Source organism: Microcebus murinus, chromosome 18, assembly GCF_040939455.1.
Source record: "Microcebus murinus isolate Inina chromosome 18, M.murinus_Inina_mat1.0, whole genome shotgun sequence".
In the NCBI taxonomy this organism is placed as follows: domain Eukaryota; kingdom Metazoa; phylum Chordata; class Mammalia; order Primates; family Cheirogaleidae; genus Microcebus; species Microcebus murinus.
Window position 1 is genome coordinate 9,673,188 of NC_134121.1, and position 18,087 is coordinate 9,691,274.

At 38.3% G+C, this 18,087-nt stretch overlaps 1 protein-coding gene across 2 annotated transcripts; it reads right to left on the reverse strand.

Annotated features, from left to right (window-relative positions):
* Positions 1 to 1,279: 1,279 nt before the first annotated feature.
* On the reverse strand, positions 1,280 to 18,087 carry SCO1 (synthesis of cytochrome C oxidase 1). 2 transcript variants are annotated; one of them, XM_012777681.3, is made up of 6 exons: positions 17,746 to 18,087; positions 16,648 to 16,738; positions 13,122 to 13,319; positions 11,899 to 11,991; positions 8,021 to 8,136; positions 1,280 to 2,768 (listed from the first exon to the last, which is right to left on the reverse strand). In XM_012777681.3, exons 1-6 carry the CDS (start codon positions 18,028 to 18,030, stop codon positions 2,634 to 2,636), a joined length of 918 nt encoding a protein of 305 aa, XP_012633135.1. In that variant the 5' UTR covers positions 18,031 to 18,087; the 3' UTR covers positions 1,280 to 2,633. The 2 variants fall into 2 exon arrangements, with proteins under 2 accessions (XP_012633135.1, XP_012633145.1); XM_012777691.2 differs by having other exon boundaries at positions 16,648 to 16,741; positions 17,746 to 17,874.

Below are 18,087 nucleotides of genomic sequence, written 5' to 3' on the forward strand. Positions count from 1 at the left end.
ATAAGCACACTATAGCAGTGGAACAAGCAGGGATGTAACTAGAAACTGGGACCCGAGTTTTGTACCTTAATTCTCTAGGACTGTCCCCTTGCATGGATAAATAGGGAGACTTGGAAGATATCATACTGAGGTGCCCTTCCCTGCTTCTAATATCCTGACTTTAAGCCTTAAACTTGACTTAGGAATGAAGAGCAAATAAAAGGTTTCTTCAAAAGCTGCTATTCCCTTTCTGGATCATTACACAGGCTCTAACCTGTAGCAGCTGAGAAGACCAAATTTTATCTAAGAGCAAGCCTGCTGCAAAGAGATCTGCACAAATGTTTGGTGGCTTAAAACAGACCATCTTTTAAAATGTTTGGCATTGCAGATATTTAAAATCTCTTATTAAATAAGACTAGTCTTTTTTAAGTTCTTCACTTTCTTTCTTTTCTTTGAGACAGGGGTTCACCCTGTTGCCCAGGCTGGATCATAGCTCACTGCAGCCTCGAATTCCTCACTTTCTTTACAAGATTCCTAAGAATCCTAAGTCATTCCGATTCCAAAACAACTACTTCTGAGTGGTTTATATAAACTAAATCTTGCAGTTGTTTATTAAGGAACAGGCTATTATTGGTGTACTAGGGCTACTTTAACAAAATGCCACAGATTAGGTGGCTTAATCAAGACATTTATTTTCTTCCACAGTTCTGGAGCTTGGAGGGCCAAGATCAAGGTGTGAGGCTGAGTGTGGTGGCTCATGCCTGTAATCTCAGTACTTTGGGAGGCTGAGGTGGGAAGATTACTTGAGGCCAGGAGCTTGAGAGTGGCCTGGGCAACACAGTGCAATCCCATCTTTACAAAAAATAAAAAAATTAGTCAGGCACAGTGGCATGTCCCTGTAGTCCCAGCTACTTGGGAGGCTGAGGCAGGAGGATCACTTGGGCCCAGGAATTGGAGGTTGCTGTGAGCTATGATGATGCCACTTCACTCTAGCCCCGAGTGACAGAACTTTTAACGTCTCAAAAAACCCCCCAAATTAAAAAGAAACAAGGTGTCAGCAGGGTTGGTTTCTTCTGGAGACCTCTCTGCTTGGCTTGCAGATGGCTGTTTTCTGTCTTCATATGGTCTCCTCACCGTGCATGTGTGTGTCCTAAACTCCTATTGTTTTTTTAGAACACAAGTCATATTGGTTTAGGACCCATGCTAACAGCTTCATTTTAATTTAATTACCTTCTCAAAGTTTCTATCTCCAAATACAATCACATTCTAAAGTACTGAGATTATGACTTTGGTGTATGAATTTTGGGGGACATGATTCAGTCACTAACAGCATAGAATTTTTCTTTTCCTAATATAATATAAATACTTATATTAGGTTTAACATAAGTACTGAGAATTTAAAAACCAAAGGCCTGTATCATATGCATGTAAACCCATAACTGATGTATAAAAAGAATCTGTTGTCTGACTAGGCATTATATTTGCTGCATCTTAGGATTTACTGAAAAACTTTCAGAGAACTTTGCCCCAGAAGAGCAGCTTCAGATGGAAAAGGTGATAGTCAAGCCCTGATGTCCAGGGCAGTTACATTTAGAAACAAAAGCCAAGATTCACTCTATCACTCAACAATCTTTTTTTTTTTTTTTTTTGCTAACACACCAAGATGGGTGAAATTATTTTCCCCCAAAACACTCTCAAGGTGTGGTTCCTGGACCACAAGCATCTGAGTCACCTGTGATATCTGTTATGAATGGAAGTCTCTGCATCCCACCCCAGACTCCGTGAATTCAGCTCTGCCCTGAGAGCTGTGTGCTGTGCTGCCATCTAGGCACCCACTCCACTCCTCATCCCTGAGAAAGGTCATGCTTGTTTGAGTTGCAAAACCCAATCACCTTTATTTTACACACAGTGCAGTATGTGCAGAAAAGTACTCTGTATCACATTCATGATCAATATCCTCTTATTTCCACTTGGCATGTCATTGAAAACCTGGCACATCATTTAGCTAAAACTCATGACAAAGACCCCTAGAAAATTTGGACCAAAGGTTTTCTCCAAATAGATTCCCTCTTCATTAGTCAAATTGACACCTGCTGACAGGGTAATCAAAGGCAAACCTGACAGTGATATTCATTAACAAGAAAGACTAAACTTATGGTTTCAAGTGTAAAGATTAACTTTGAATGGCAGAGAACCTAATTAGACTGTTATCAGACACCAAGAACTCAGCAAAGAATTCAAGATGAAAGCAAAGCGCCATAGAAATCACACTCTTTTCTGCAAAGTTCAGTCCCACAACCTGTATGGCAGGGGTCCAAGATGCTGGAGAGGCAGCAGAGCTGCTTGGAGGGGAAACGCACTAGCCGTGCCTCTCCCTGCTGTGCCCTTCCACCACGTCCACTCTTCACTGGCTGCACTTCATCTTGGTCTTCTGGTCTCACCGCAGCTACTTGAAAGACTTTAGGTTGTAATCTTTACATTTCCAAGAATCTATTTTGGCTGAACACAAGGGTAATAATATCCCATCCAGAATGGAGATGTTCTCACGGTACACAGGTCACTCTGTAGGTTGCATGTATATATTGGCTCCTATGGGAGACAAAGCTTCCTTCCTCTTTAGCAAGAGAATACTGCTTCCGGCAACGCTGCTTTGGCTAGCTCTTTTTCCTGTGTGCCCACATGTGTGCAGCAATTGAACCAGCTATTTCTCCATTCTTCTTGTTCTGGCCAAAATAATCTAGAAACTCACCATCTGGTCCAATCAAGTACATTATTATTGTATGATCCACCTGCAGAGAAAAGGAGGGGGGGAGTGTAACAAAGATTATTACCAAAATAAACTGCTTATTTTACTGAATAAATGCTGCAGGATAAGAGAACTTTACATTAATGCTTAAATAACTATTGTAGCATCTATTACTTATAGAATGGGCCTAAGCTTATTATAGCACATTTAAAGTGAAGGATTGTCTATAATCTTTTGTGTTCCAAAATTTTGCACTGGCTATTACTTATAACATCAGTTAGAACACATGGAATTCTTTTGATTCAATCCTTAATACACTCATCTACACACATTCTCTTAGAAAAAGAATCCATGTTTTAAGACATGGCTGCTGCAGGCCTTCATAAAACAGTCAGTGCTTGCGAAACAGCAATGCTTATTTGGAAATACTTTCACTTTGAGTAAAATATCTCATCTGACCCCTTAACCATAGTATAAAGAGATGTCACATGGAATTAAAAGTGTTGTTGAAAAATTACTTTTTTTAGTAAGTCGTTAGGTGTATTCCTTTTATGTTTTAGGAGGAACTGGTTGTCATTCATTACTGTCTAAATTCTGTTTACCATGTTTTATAAGAGGAAACCAGAAAACTAACCACTGGTTTAATTAAATGATCTACAAATTATAACACAATATTTAGTCCTGATATTAGTAATTTAAACAGAAACAGGAAAAGACATGCTTTTCTCACCTAGGAAATTTTTATATACACTGCACTGAGCAATCCTATCTGAAGCAAAGCCTGGAAAGCAAATTCTCAGGGGCCACAGTTGCTGTACCCCTAAAGAGTCATCTTAAATGCATCATCCATTTTCCTGGCAAAGTTCTTAACTTAAATTTAGATTAGTCATCAATTTCTTTAGTTAGATGCTTCCACAAAATCTAATTTTAAATAAGCAGATTTGTCACTTAAGTGCCTTTGGAATTTATTGCAGGCTCTATTGCTACTTGGCAAGATAAAAAGAAAGATAGGAATGTGATCACACATACCAAACTGGAGCTACTCCCCCATATATATCCCAACACACATTACATGTCTATGAGGTTATTATTTTTTTTATATACACACATTCATGAGAAGCTAGCAAATGGAAAGTCCCACTTGCCTACCCACATAAGGAAAGAACGTACACCAAGAGCTCAAACAGCTGGCGATTTCATGTGTTGTGAAATAATTTACTACTGGAGCAAGACAGGGGATCTATGTTTCTGCACACATCTAATACAGAAATCAGAATTAAGTCTCCAGTTCTCTCTTTAAGCCTTACACAAAAACTTATACTGCTCTTTCTCCCTATTTCTTCCTTTTCTCAATTCTTTCTTTTCTCTCTCCCTTAAAAAACAGACTTATAGTGTGTGGGACTATTTTATGAGTGTTCTTACTATAAATTACTTTCTAGTATACAATAATAATATTGTTTTCTGTCAAATTTATTGGTGGTCACTTCTTAATACTCAATTGGGTTGTGGGCAAAGCAAATTTACATTTATTCTAATACAGAGATCTTCCAAGTTCTAGTACTTCCTAGTATAGAAAAAGAAAACACCAGCATTTATTGACAAGTTTTTTTCATGTGTCATCTTAGCCCATGAGACAGGTATCCTCCTCCTCTACAAATGATACAACAAGCTGGAGAGGGTAAGCTATATAATTATTAAGTGCCAGATCTAATCTTAAAATCTGGGATTTGTCCAATTTCAAAGTGTTACCACCATGATGCCACTATCTTTAATTCTACCGGACGGCAGCAACTCAGTTTTTATAACATGCAAGGGTTTTTTTTTTTTTTTTTGTATAATGTTTTATTTTTTGAGAAGGTAATACATGTACATTAAAAACAAAAAGAATATCCAGTAAACATATACAAGGAAAGCCTTCCTCCCATTCTGGACTCCCAGATTCCCTCAGTTCTTCTACCCGCAGGGGGCCATTGCCAACAGTTCCTTCTCTATTCTTCCAGAGAACTCTGCATTCCCTACTGTGTGTATATATCCATCACCACCTATTTCTTTTCATACACAGGTAACAATATACATTACTTGTTTTCTCATTTAACAATGTATTGAATATTTTTATGTTTTAGTACATACATAATAGTTTATTTTTAAAAATGGTTGGTTGGTTTTCAAGTCTTTTCTCTTTACAAACGATGCCGCAGGGTATATAAATTCCAAAACGTAGAATCTTTGACCTAAAAAGTATTTTATTTTAAATGTTGAGAGAAATTGCCAAATTGCCCTCTGAAGAGTGTGCATGTATCAGTTTATTCCTATCAAAAATGCACAAAAGCTCCTGTTCTCAACACTGTATTTCCTGTTTTTCCAATTTTGACAATGCATTTTCAAACTTTCTGTCTATTGCTGAATAGGTGAAAAATGGCATCTTGTTATACAATTCACATTTCTTTTATTATGAAACTGAACATCTTAGGTTTGAAAGCCATTTGTATTCTTTTTTCAAAAGTATTTTCTATTATAATACTTATATAATAATGCAATATCATATATAAGGCAATAATGTGCAAATTTAGTTTTCTATGGGATTCCAAATGTTTGGCATGTCCAGTTTATATACATTATCAGTCTGAAGATTCCATTCAAAAGGCAGAAGCTTACCTTTTGTTACTGTTGTCTGAGATTCAGAAAACCTCAATCCATTACATCTCAAGGGTAACCTTTAAGGCAGTCCCTCACTCCTTGCAGGTCCTTAAATCTTAACAGAAGTTTCCCAAACCATCTTGTGGATGAAAATCTGTGACCTCAAGGGACAGAAGTCACACTAATGAAAAACCTAAGAAGCTGGAGAGTGTCTCCTCCTATTGGTTGATTTAGAAAATGTATAGCAATGAATTCCTCATTGATTCTTATCATAAGGTCAAATTCTTATGGCAAGAGACCAGTATTTCTCAAAACGGGGCCTAGCATGTATTCTAGACGGTCCAAAAAGTCTCCATAAGAATTATATATTTGCATTTTAATTTGTAAGATTAAAAAAATTAATATCCATATTCTGGATTATCTGCATTATGAGTACAAATTTCAGTGCCCAGCCTATGTTTGGTTTATGATATCACTAGCTGTACACTGCTGGTTACAGGCAGGTAACATGAACATGACACATTTTTGCCAAGTCAACACCAACCCATCAAGGCAGGCTACACAAACATTTCAAAGTATTTTATTTTTTTATTTTTTGAGAGAGTCTCGCTCTGTTGCCCAGGCTAGAGTGCCGTGGGGTCAGCCTAGCTCACAGCAACCTCAAACTCCTGGGCTCAAGCAATCCTTCTGCCTCAGCCTCCCGAGTAGCTGGGACTATAGGCATGTGTCACCATGCCTGGCTAATTTTTTTCTCTATATATTTAGTTGTCCAACTAATTTCTTTCTATTTTTTAGTAGAGATGGGGGTCTCACTCTTGTTCAGACTGGTCTTGAACTCCTAACCACAAGCGATCCTCCTGCCTTGGCCTCTCAGACTGCTAGGATTACAGGCGTGAGCCACCACAAAGTATTTTAAATAGAAAGACCCTGAGGGGCAGTTGAATATAGCTGTGCATCTAATAGCAGTCTGACCCAAATCCCATTCTTGTGGTGAGTGGCACTTTGGTTTCAGGAAAACATCCTGTCACTTTAACTGAATGTTTTAAATTTAAGTTTTATAGGCTATTATTATTTTTAGGTTTTTTTTTTTTTTTATTTTTGCACCATATATGACCTGAAGAGGCTATTTGGTTTTATTTATAAAATTTCTTTTTAATTTCACAGCTATGAGCTCTAAGCACAAGACTAGGGAAGGTTACCTAGTTTAGGGCTATATTACATTGATGAATGATTTAATAAAACTCATTTAATGCTGGAAGTCAGATTGATTAGGTCATCATCAGTTAAACTCAAAACCAGTTAATACAACTCTCTATAGAAGAAGGAAAGAAGTCTCAAAAGTTCCTTTTCCATGGCTTCCTCTCTTGGCCACTATGCCCCTCTGCTCTTCTCTCATCCTTCCCATGCTGCTTGTATAGCAAGAAACCACAGGAGAGGCCCTCTAATTTCTTTAGAGTTAGGGCTTAAGTAAAAATGCTCATTTTTCTCTTGTCATTTTTCCCAATGAATCCAAGTTTCCCTAACTCTAAAAGGCAGCAGACCTGGAAGATAAAACTGCTGTTTGGGATTAATCGAGGCAAAGTGGCCAGAAGCCTGCTTTTAGTTTAGGCCACAGGCTACAGGGCCACAATATGTCCCAGGTTCAAAGGTGACAGAGAAACCAGGGTGGGCTGTAGAGACAAAGCACCACAGTGAGAAGTCCCCTCCGCACATCACACCTCGGACAGGCTCAGGGAGCTGGAAGATCAGTGATTCAGGGTCCTGTACATTTTTTTTTCCTACAAAACCAGCTTTGCAGCTGGAAAGACTTTCATGATAATTATTTTGCCCAAACAATATTATAGAAAAAGCAGAGTATGACAATTGAGGGAAAAGAACTGAAATCACACTAAGATACAATGTCAACTCTTAATCTGATAGGAGAAAAATGTCTACATTGAGAAAAAACTGGGTGGATGGGGTGGTCCTTATGCCCTTTGTTGGTGCTTCCCTGTGAAACCACTGATAAGCAAAGATACACAGTAACTTGGGCATTAGCCCAAGACTTCTGGGGAAGTGCTGATGAACGTGAAGATAGCTCTTTAATGTAAGAGCCACAGAAGTACAACTTAACAGAATTCCTGTTCCTTATCATTAAAAAGAATATATTAAAAACCTGACTGTGCAAGGCACATAATTGATATGCAAATAAACCTTACAAAAGTTTATCTTCCAATAGTTTTTGTCTTCTCTTGCTTTTCAGAATTCTCATTCAACCAAAAAGTGCAGTTCCCCATGGTCTAAAACTGTGTCTCAAAAGGAGCAATTTACTATACCTCCTACTGGGGGGCAGAGAGAACTAATACGATGTTTTTAAACTGAAATAAGACTTGTCCCAAAATGATGGCTCCTCTTTATTTCCAACATGGTACCCATGTATTTGATTTTATATTGCCCCATAATTTTATGTGTCACTAGAAAAGTAAAACAGGCAATTAAGGAGAACAGTGAATATAAATTTTAAAAATATGCTTTTGTTATCCTTTCAAATATCTAAAATTCCTAAGGAATTTGCAACAATCTTAGGTTTTCTTTCACTCAGAAGCAAGTCATTCAAAGCTGTATGAAGATTTGGGATCTGGGAGCGGGGCACATGGTAAAACCTGAGCATTTACTTACTATGTAGTCCTCATCTTCATCCTTGGGACCAGGGCTATAATACACCCTGTAAGCTCGGGCCACTTGATCGATTTCTTCTTTTGTGCCAGTCAAGCCAATCAGTTTAGGAGAAAATTCTACATAAAAAATGAGAAAAACAGTGAAAAATAAAAGCTAGTAAAAATAAAACCACCATCTAGACTTCATAAAAACAGTATCAGTTATAAAGCAGCCTGATTGCTACTTTCTTCCTGTGAGTCCCCAAACATTTCTTTATGATTTAAAGGAAAAGAATTCACACAGAACAAATGAAAATTCTCTTTTATAACATTTAAGTCAAATCCTTTTATGACTATTAGTAAAGATCTGGAAAGAATACTTTCTAATTATTTAAAATCATATTTTTAATTAATTTAGTTTTTAAGAAATACTTACATGTAGTTCTGAGATACACTAAAGAACTTCCATTCTGTTCTCCATTATGTCTGCACTAATCTACATTCCCACCAACAGTGTACGAGGAAGGAATAAGTAGATCAGAGAGATCCAGGCTGTATTTGTCTTTCTCTGCCTGGCTTATTTCTCTTAGCATAATGTCCTCCAGACAGAACCATAATTTATAACTTGAGGACTGTAGGGTGGCTATTGTCCACCCTATTTTTGGAGAAGTAGAGAAATTAAAGGTGCAAACAGAAAAAGAGAAACTAATGGAGTAGATACACAGGGCATATAAGCAACAGAGAGAAACAGACTGACTCCTGGCTTTCCTAAGAATTTCCAGATCATGAATCCAGTCTCTTCCTGAGAACTACTCCTGCTCTTAGGATTTGTCAAATTCCTGTGAATACTTATAATAAATTCCCTCATTTTGCTTAAGCTGTTTTGAACTGATTTCTATTCCTTGCAGCTGAACAATTTCAACTCACACACTGCACTATCATGTTAAAAAAAAATTTCCGAGGCTCCATAAGCCTTAGGAAATAGCCCCAAATTCTGAAGCCAGACCCAAAGCTCTGACTAACTTTCTAGACTCCTTTTGGCTTCTCAGCCCTCATTGTGGTTCTGATTTGCATTTTTCTGACTAGAGATTTTGAGCATTTTTTCATATATCTGTTGGTTACTTTAATGTCTTCTTTTGAGATGTCTATTCAGATCATTTGCTCATTTTTAATTGGATTATTTGTTTTTTTGCTGTTGAGATAAAAGTTGAGTTCCTTATATATTCTGAATACTAATCCCTAGTCACATGAATAGTTTCCAAATATTTTCTCCCATTCTGCAGGTTATCTCCTCATTCTGTTAATTGTTTCTTTTACTATGCAGAAGCTTTTTAGTTTTATATAAAACCATCTATCTATTTTTGCCTCTGTTATCTGTGCTTTTAAGGCCTTATCCATAAAATCTTCTCTGACCAATGTCCTGAGGCACTTCCCCTATGTTTTCTTCTAATAGTCTTGTAGTTTGGGGTCTTAGTCTTTAATGCATGTTAAACTGACTTTTGTATATGGTGACAGAAAAGGGTCTAGTTTCATTCTGCATGTGGACATCCAGTTTTCCCAGTACCATTTATTGAAGAGACTATTCTTTCCCCAGCAAATGTCCTTTGTGCCTCTGTGGAAAATCAGTGGACTGTAAATAGGTCCAATGATGGACATTTGGGTTTTTCCCACTTACTGGCTGTCACAAATAAAGTTGCCAAGAGCATCCATGGACAAGTTTTTGTGTGGACATATGCTTTCATTTCTTTTGAGTAAGCACCTAGGATTGGAATGGCTAGATTATATAGTTGGTATATGTTTAACTTTTTAAGATACTGACAAAATGTTTCCTAAAGTGGATGTAGATTTTTTGTGTTCCTGTCGTCAGAATATTAGAGTTCTAGCTCCTCCCATCCCCACCACACTTGGTACGGTCATTTTAATTTTGGCCACTCTAGTAGATGGTTAGTAATATCTCATTATAGTTTTAATATGCATTTTCCTAATGACCAGTAATGTTAAGCATCTTTTCATGCTCACATTTGCCACTTTAATGAAGTGTCTGTTCACATCTTCTGCCCATTTTTATGGAGTTCGTTAGGTTTTCACATGTATATGTATATAGACTGATATATTATTTATATTCTAGGTACAAGTTAGGTACATGATTTACAAATATTTCCTGCCAGTGTATGGTGTGTCATTTCAGTCTCTTAATAGTGTCTTTCAAAGAGCAGTTTTCAATTTTGATGAAGTCCAAATTTGTCAATTTTGCTTTTTATATATAGTTCTTTTGGTTTGATATGTAAGAAATCATTGCCTAACCAAAGGTTATAAGGGTTTATACTTTCTTCTTCAAGTCTAGAGTTTTTTATTATATATATTTAAGCAGGATTTATGTCCACAGTTTGCACGTTTGTCAGAAATTTGGGCAATAGCATATTCATTTACTAATGAATTCAGTGGATTATGCACAATCTTCAATTTAAATGTATTATGGCAATTATTTTTATCACATATTAACCAAACCGTAATTTTCCCAAATGAGTAGACATTTGAGTCGCTGTATCTAACTGAAATATCAAAGCCTCATGTTAATATTCTTCAACAGCACTCCCATATAGTGATCAATGATGTAATCATTACTCCCAAATCACATCTCCCAAATCATTTTGGGAGATTTTTTTAAAAATTCAAGTTGGTATTTAGAAAAATACTGCAATTTCAGCAATTCAGTTAAAAAAAATTTTGGATATGCAGCTATGTCAAGTTTCATTCACCTTTCTCTTCATTTACTCCCAGAGCAGAAAAGAAAGACAAGCCATCCTGCCTTTTTAGAACGATTTCTTAATTTAGAATGAGTTTACTCAAGGAACAAAAATAGGCTTCTATACCTTTGGAAGAAGGAATTGCTTATTGAATGTTGGGCTATCATTTCAGTAGTCTGATGAATCCAGATGTTTTAAGTGACTTCTAATGGCTCATTCACATAAATTCCAAAAACTTAACAGCAAATACAGGAGATGAATGATTTACCCTTAGCCCTGAACTTTTTTTTTTTTTTGAGACAGAGTCTCGCTTTGTTGCCCAGGCTAGAGTGAGTGCCGTGGCGTCAGCCTAGCTCACAGCAACCTCAAACTCCTGGGCTCAAGCAATCCTTCTGCCTCAGCCTCCCTGGTAGCTGGGACTACAGGCATTTGCCACCATGCCCGGCTAATTTTTTATATATTTATCAGTTGGCCAATTGATTTCTTTTTATTTATAGTAGAGACAGGGTCTCACTCTTGCTCAGGCTGGTTTTGAACTCCTGACCTTGAGCAATCCGCCCGCCTCGGCCTCCCAAGAGCTAGGATTACAGGCGTGAGCCACAGTGCCCGGCCCCTGAACTTTGTTATAACTGCTATTTTGGAATGATGAGTATTAGTTGTCCAGCCCTTTAACAGAAGTTCAGAGTAGAATCTCACACCTGTGTTGGGATTATTTGGGATATAAGATACAGATATTTTGACCTGGTATCAACTTAACTGCAAAGCAAATTTTTTTCTCATATGGTGCAATGAAAAACTATAATATATGTCTTATAATATTTTTCAACTTTAGTGTATTTCAGAACTACATATATTTTCTTAAAACTACATTAAGAATGTGATTTAAATAGTTAGAAAATATTTCCTCCAGATCTTTACTGGTAGTCATAAAACAATTTGACTTATATGTTATGAAGGAGAATTTTCATTTGTTCTGTGTTTCTTATTTACATACTGACTAGTCACAGTAATGATTCTGAGCTTCATCTTTTTATTCACCTGTAAAAATGGTGACACCACCACTTGTCCTATTTTACAAGGCATTGTGAGGTAAATGAATTGATATTTCAAAAACTGTAAGAGCTAAATAGATGTAAAGTATAAGAAGACATACCTTTCACATAATTTGCAATGGTTTCTTTTGTGTCCCTCTCTGGGTCAATGGTGATGAAAAGTGGAGTTAAATTTGGCAGAGATGGAATATCATCTGAAAGGAAGTTCCAGTTAGTCAGTATTCATACCTTAAGGGAAAAGACAAAGGAAACCAGCAATGACAGGAGAGTTTAGTGTGACAGTAAGGTATTAAGGAAACACAGGATATCTTAACATTCAGGTGCAGAGAACAGAGAAGGGGGCAGGATGGCTTCTAGGAAGAACAGATTCATATACAGAAGTACTACCTGTGGTGGAATCAGATACACATCCTATCAAATACCAGTGCATACGCTGGGCACGGTGGCTCACACCTGTAATCCTAGCACTCTGGGAGGCCGAGGCGGACGGATTGCTCGAGGTCAAGAGTTCGAAACCAGCCTAAGCAAGAGTGAGACCCCGTCTCTACTATAAATAGAAATAAATTAATTGGCCAACTAATATATATGGAAAAAATTAGCTGGGCATGGTGGCACATGCCTGTAGTCCCAGCTACTCGGGAGGCTGAGGCAGCAGGATCGCTTGAGCCCAGGAGTTTGAGGTTGCTGTGAGCTAGGCTGACGCCATGGCACTTACTCTAGCCTGGGCAACAAAGTGAGACCTTGTATCAAAAAAAAAAAAAAAAATACCAGTGCATAAATGTTGTTACTCCAGATCACATCATGTGGCTATCTCATCTCCTAATTCAATCCAGTGTTTGTAATTTTTTCCCTTACCACCATATGTCAAGGGCAAGGTAAACTATTAATAAGAACTGAATATCCGGACGCAATTCATTTTGAGAAGGAGGCATCCTTTCTTCTTATTGGTACTAATAAAATGCCACTGACTGCAGTACCATTCCATAGATTTCCTAGACTAACCATCACAGTCACGAGGGAAAAGGCAACAGCAGTGTCAGTGACAAAAGGCTATGATAAAGGAAAGGACATAAAAGCAGAGTTAAGTGAGACCCAGACCACACAGACATTTTTAAGTGATCTAATATTTAGCATCAAATTATATTTCCTTTGGTGGAGAATAAGGTCACAGGAATCAAAACAACAAACAAGTCAAGTGCTAAGAGTGTATGCTCTTGCAAACCAAATTATTACAATACCCAACCTAACAGTAATACAAGAATGTGAAAAAGATAGTAACATCAAGTAAACATATACTTTGTATAGTTAGTGATGGCTTTCTTACCTATTTCATTCACAACTTGAATCATTTTTTCTAGTTCTTCTGGACAGATGTCAGGGCAATGAGTGAAACCAAAATAAATCAGTACCCACTGACCCAGGTAGTCCTTGTCAGTTTTAGGTTCTCCAGTGTGAGTTGTGAGAGAAAATGGTCCCCCAAGTAAAGGCTTTCCAATGCTTCGCTGCCGTTCCTTCTCCAGCTCTTCAGGAGACACAAACATACACACCAAAAAAAAGTTCAGTCTAACCAGAGGTACACAAATGCCTGATACATGGTCAGTACTATATAATGACTATGGAGGCACAAAATGTGGAAAAAATAGTTTCAGTTTTTAAGAAGCTCAAGAAATCTTTTCAGAAAAATGAGCATAAAAAAAACCATAATCAAATTGAATGCTATGGTATGTAGTAAGCACTATTAAAAAAAGAGAGAAAAGAGAAAAGAAAAAGGTAAAAATATTTCTTCCTCTTCCAGAATAATTCAGTTCTAAGCCATGAAGTGTGGCCATGCTGGGGGTGGGGGTGGGGCCATGGTGGCCCAGAATAGAATGTCTGGACCCAGGTAGGCTGAGGTGGGCAGACTGGCATGAGGAGTCCAAGCCTGAGCACGCTGAGGATGACAGCTGCATGGGGAGGGAGCAGTGGTGATAGGACCTTAGTTACATATGGGGAATTGATGAAATAAACAAATATATTAAAGATAAGAGAGTTACAAAAGGAAAGTCAACAATGGAGAAGGGGGAAACTAGAATGAATCCTGAAGTACTGGAATGACACTGGAGGTATCAGGGTGAACTTATGGTTTCTATATAGAGAGATACAAAATAAATATAGATGTAAATACATCTATTTCCTATCTCTGTCCACTGAGAAGATCCAGGAGCAGACACACCCCAAGAGCAACGAGCCCAGAACCTGACTTCTAAACATCGTTCTCTGCTAAAAAGAAACAGCTTTTTGGAGAAATGGCTAAATACAGGGCTAGAGCAGAGAAAGTACAAGATAAGCCTGGAGCCTCTTGCAGCAGAAGGAAAGCAGAATTCAAAGAACACTGGAGATGTCAAAAAGACATCAAAGGCCAGGTGCCGTGGCTGACGCCTGTAATCCTAGCTCTCTGGGAGGCAGAGGTGGGCGGATTGTTTGAGCTCAGGAGTTCGAAACCAACCTGAGCAAGAGTGAGACCCCGTCTCTACTATAAATAAAAGAAATTAATTGGTCAACTAATATATATAGAAAAAAAAATTAGCCGGGCATGGTGGCACATGCCTGTAGTCCCAGCTACTCGGGAGGCTGAGCAGGATCGCTTGAGCCCAGGAGTTTGAGGTTGCTGTGAGCTAGGCTGACGCCACGGCACTCACTCTAGCCTGAGCAACAAAGTGAGACTCTGTCTCAAAAAAAAAAAAAAAAAAAAGACATCAAAGCTTGCTTGAAGGTGCACCCACTGGTCAATCTGGAACAACTTAAACATCAAAATAAAGAGAATATGGATTAAAATTCAATGAATATATAGGAAACCATGAGTTCAAAGATATCAATAGTTTGATGAGGAACAGAATATGTAAACACACAACACAAAATACATATTAATTACACAAAGGAGTAACTTTTCAGTAGAAAAACCTATTAGACACACCAGCTTAATCAAGTGATGCAACTAAACATTATTAGTAATGAGCCAACTGATATGTGGTTCCTGACTAGATGCAATGAGAACAAAACATTGCTCTTGTGATATTTCTGCCAAAGGTGCACAACCTGAATTTAATCACGGAGAAACATCAAATGCAAACTAAGGGACGTTCTACAAAATAACTGCCCTGTAACCTTCAAAGTTGTCATGGTCATTCATGAAAGCCTGGGAAACAGTTACAAATTGAAGGAGACTGAAGAGATAAGTAGGTACAAGGTGTGGTTTTGAACTGGATCCTTTTGCTATAAAGAACACCAAGTAGCAAAACTTGAAGACTGAACTGTATTCAAAACTTGACAACTGTCTAAAGATTGAAAAGTAATAACCTATCACCATTAATTTTCTGTATGTTGTGGTTATGTGGAGAATGTCCTTGTTTGCAGGAAATATACCATAAAGTATTTGGAGACGATGAGGCATCACATCAGTAAACGCCCTTAAATTATTTAGTATCACTTTTAAGATTATTTCATTAATTTTTTTTTTAAGAGACAGGGTCTTGCTCTGTCATCAATGCAGGAGTGCAGCAGCCCAATCATAGTTCATAGCAGCCTCAAATTCCTGGGCTTACATGACCCTCCTGAGTAGCTGGAATTATAGGTTCCATACCTGGTCAATTTTTAAAATTTTTTGTAGAGATGGGCTCTTGCTATGTTGCCCAGGCTGATCTAACTCCTGGCCTAAAGCAATCCTCCTGGCTTGGCCTCCCAAAGCACTGGGATTATAGGTGTGAACCACCATGCCTAGCTTCATAATAAAAATTTTTAATAAAACAAATGTTAACATTGCATTTAAAATTCCAGACTGAAGTCAAAGAAGCTTATATATTACAGAATTTTCTCTGCCATTATTTTCTTAGCTTTCCAGTTTTGTTTCTTTGTAAAACTAAAGGAACTTATTGCTTACTGGAATATGAAAATCTTATCAATATTGCTTGTTATGCCAATAATGTCATATATTTCAGTATGGGACTTATATTGCTAAGTTATATCCTAAAGCCTATAAATTCTCACTCCCAGATTTAAACATTACCCTCTGTATAATGTCATCAAGAAAGATTTAGGCAATACTTTAAAGATTTATCAAAAACTTCTAAACCAAATTTTAAAAGTCTTGAAATATTCACTAAAATATAAAGTTCTTATGAAAAAATTCTAAACATTTCAAGATTCTAATTCAGAGCAGTTCCTGGCATTCTCTGACCAGGTTCTATCTTCCCCTCATCCATAGTCAGCCTCTGGCCTCTCCTTCTGCTGATACCCAGTGGTTTGCAGTACCCACTCACACTGTTCCCATGCCTGATCCCTAGGAAGTCTTCTCAAATCCTAAGATTTGGTCTTCATTTGGCTCAAAGCTTCTCTCTGTCCTGGCAGAACCTTATCTAGTGAAATCCTTTACATCTGTGTCTTTCCCTGTCATGTGCACCTCAATGGCTGGACTGCATCTTTTGTCATCTTTGTCCCCTCCAAACTTCACCTTGTCCACATGTAAATCTGTCCACAAAGGTTTTTTAGTATTGTTAGGCAGTGTGTCCTAGATTGGATCTTGGAACTGACAAAAAACACTGATAGAAAAAGGTGAAATCCAAATAAACTCTGTAGTTTAGTTAATAATTTTGTGCTAATTTTAATTTCTTAGTTCTGCTAAATGTGCCATAAAGTAGGAGTTAAAATTAGGAGAAGCTGGGTGAAAGGTAAATGGGAACTCTCTATGCCATCTTTGCAACTCTTCCATAAATTGAAAATTATTTCAAACTGAAAAGTTTAAGAACAGCAAAAAACATGCTAGTACATAGCCAGGAAGGACTTTATTCAGAGCTGTCCAGATGATATTCACTTACGTTCCATCTTTTCTTTCTTGAAGTACTTCATTCCAGCCAATAAACCTCCTCCAATAGCAAATGTGATTGCCAAAGACTTCCAGGAAACAGGCTACTAGGGGAGAGATTTCAAAAATAAAGATCCTAGTAAGATGCAAACATTTAACTATACTAAATTTATTATAGTAGTTTTTAACATATATACACACAGGCAATGATCTTTTTAAATAAGCAAAATATTTCTGGGATGAGAAATCACTGAAAGTTTCTGTGGATGCCATTAGTTCTGAGATCTGAATACAGACAATTACAAAAGCACTCATTTCCTGGGGAAAGTTCCTAAGTCAGTTTATTTTCACGTGAAAAAACACCCAAAGGAGCTTATTTATTATTATAAATAAATAAATGAAATGGGGAAGGTTAACCTAACTCTGGCTTCCAGAAGTAACAAACTCAAAGTAGAAGAGGCATCTAAAAGTGGGGCTTCTTGCAAATGACATCGATTATTTCTTTGTACTCTTTTGCAAGTCCCCCAAAAGGGGGACCAAAAAGGGGGAATTAGGCCACCTAGGCCTAATTCGTTAACCTTCCCCCAGCTCCAAAACCCACTTCTCTTACTTATCATTAGAGGGGTGTGGCTCTTAAGTTCTTTGGGGGTCAGAACTAGAACTCAAGAGAAACCCAAGAAAAAGGCATATCAGTACGTAACTAAGATCTACTTTTTGTTTCAATTTCAACGTATACAGGGAATACATGAACGGGGTTCGAGTGGCAGAAATTATAAAGGTGCTCTGACTTCGCAATCATGGTAAACTTGAGGTTCAGAAAACCTCAAGCTCATTTTATTTTTCTGGTGCAAACGCTAACATAAAACCCAAGCCTGGGAATCTAATCACGCAGAGAGGGTGTAGGTTCTCAATTTCTCTCCGGAGGACTGGGACTACCCGCAAAGCAGGGGAAGCAGGATGAGATTCTATGACCCAGGTAAGACCGCCGCACTGAGGGCAATTTTAGGCCAGGCCGAGTAGTTTCTGAGGTTATGACCAAGTGGGATGAGAAGGACAGCGCGCTGGCTGATAGCCGCGACAAGCACTGGAAGAGCTCTAGGGATAAACTCACCCCGGGCTTCGAGGGGTGCGTGGGGTCTCTGCGGCCCTTCTCCTCCGGCCCCGACGACCCTGGGGGTGGTGGCATAGCCGTGCTGAGGGGCCGGCTTCCCAGGCACCTGCCAGCAAGCCCCGAGGCCCGCCACACCTCCTCCTGCCGCGCGCAGAATTGCCTCAGCAAGATTCTGGCGGCTTCCTGGGCCGGGCCCCAGATCCCGAGTCCAAGAGGCAAGAGACGCCAAACTTGGCCAGCCGGTGGCCGCATAATTCGGCCCGGCACTAGTAACAGCCCCGCCATGAGCTTCGGAGACCGCGCCTCCTTTGACCCACCCTGCGACTTCCGGTACTGTTCCGC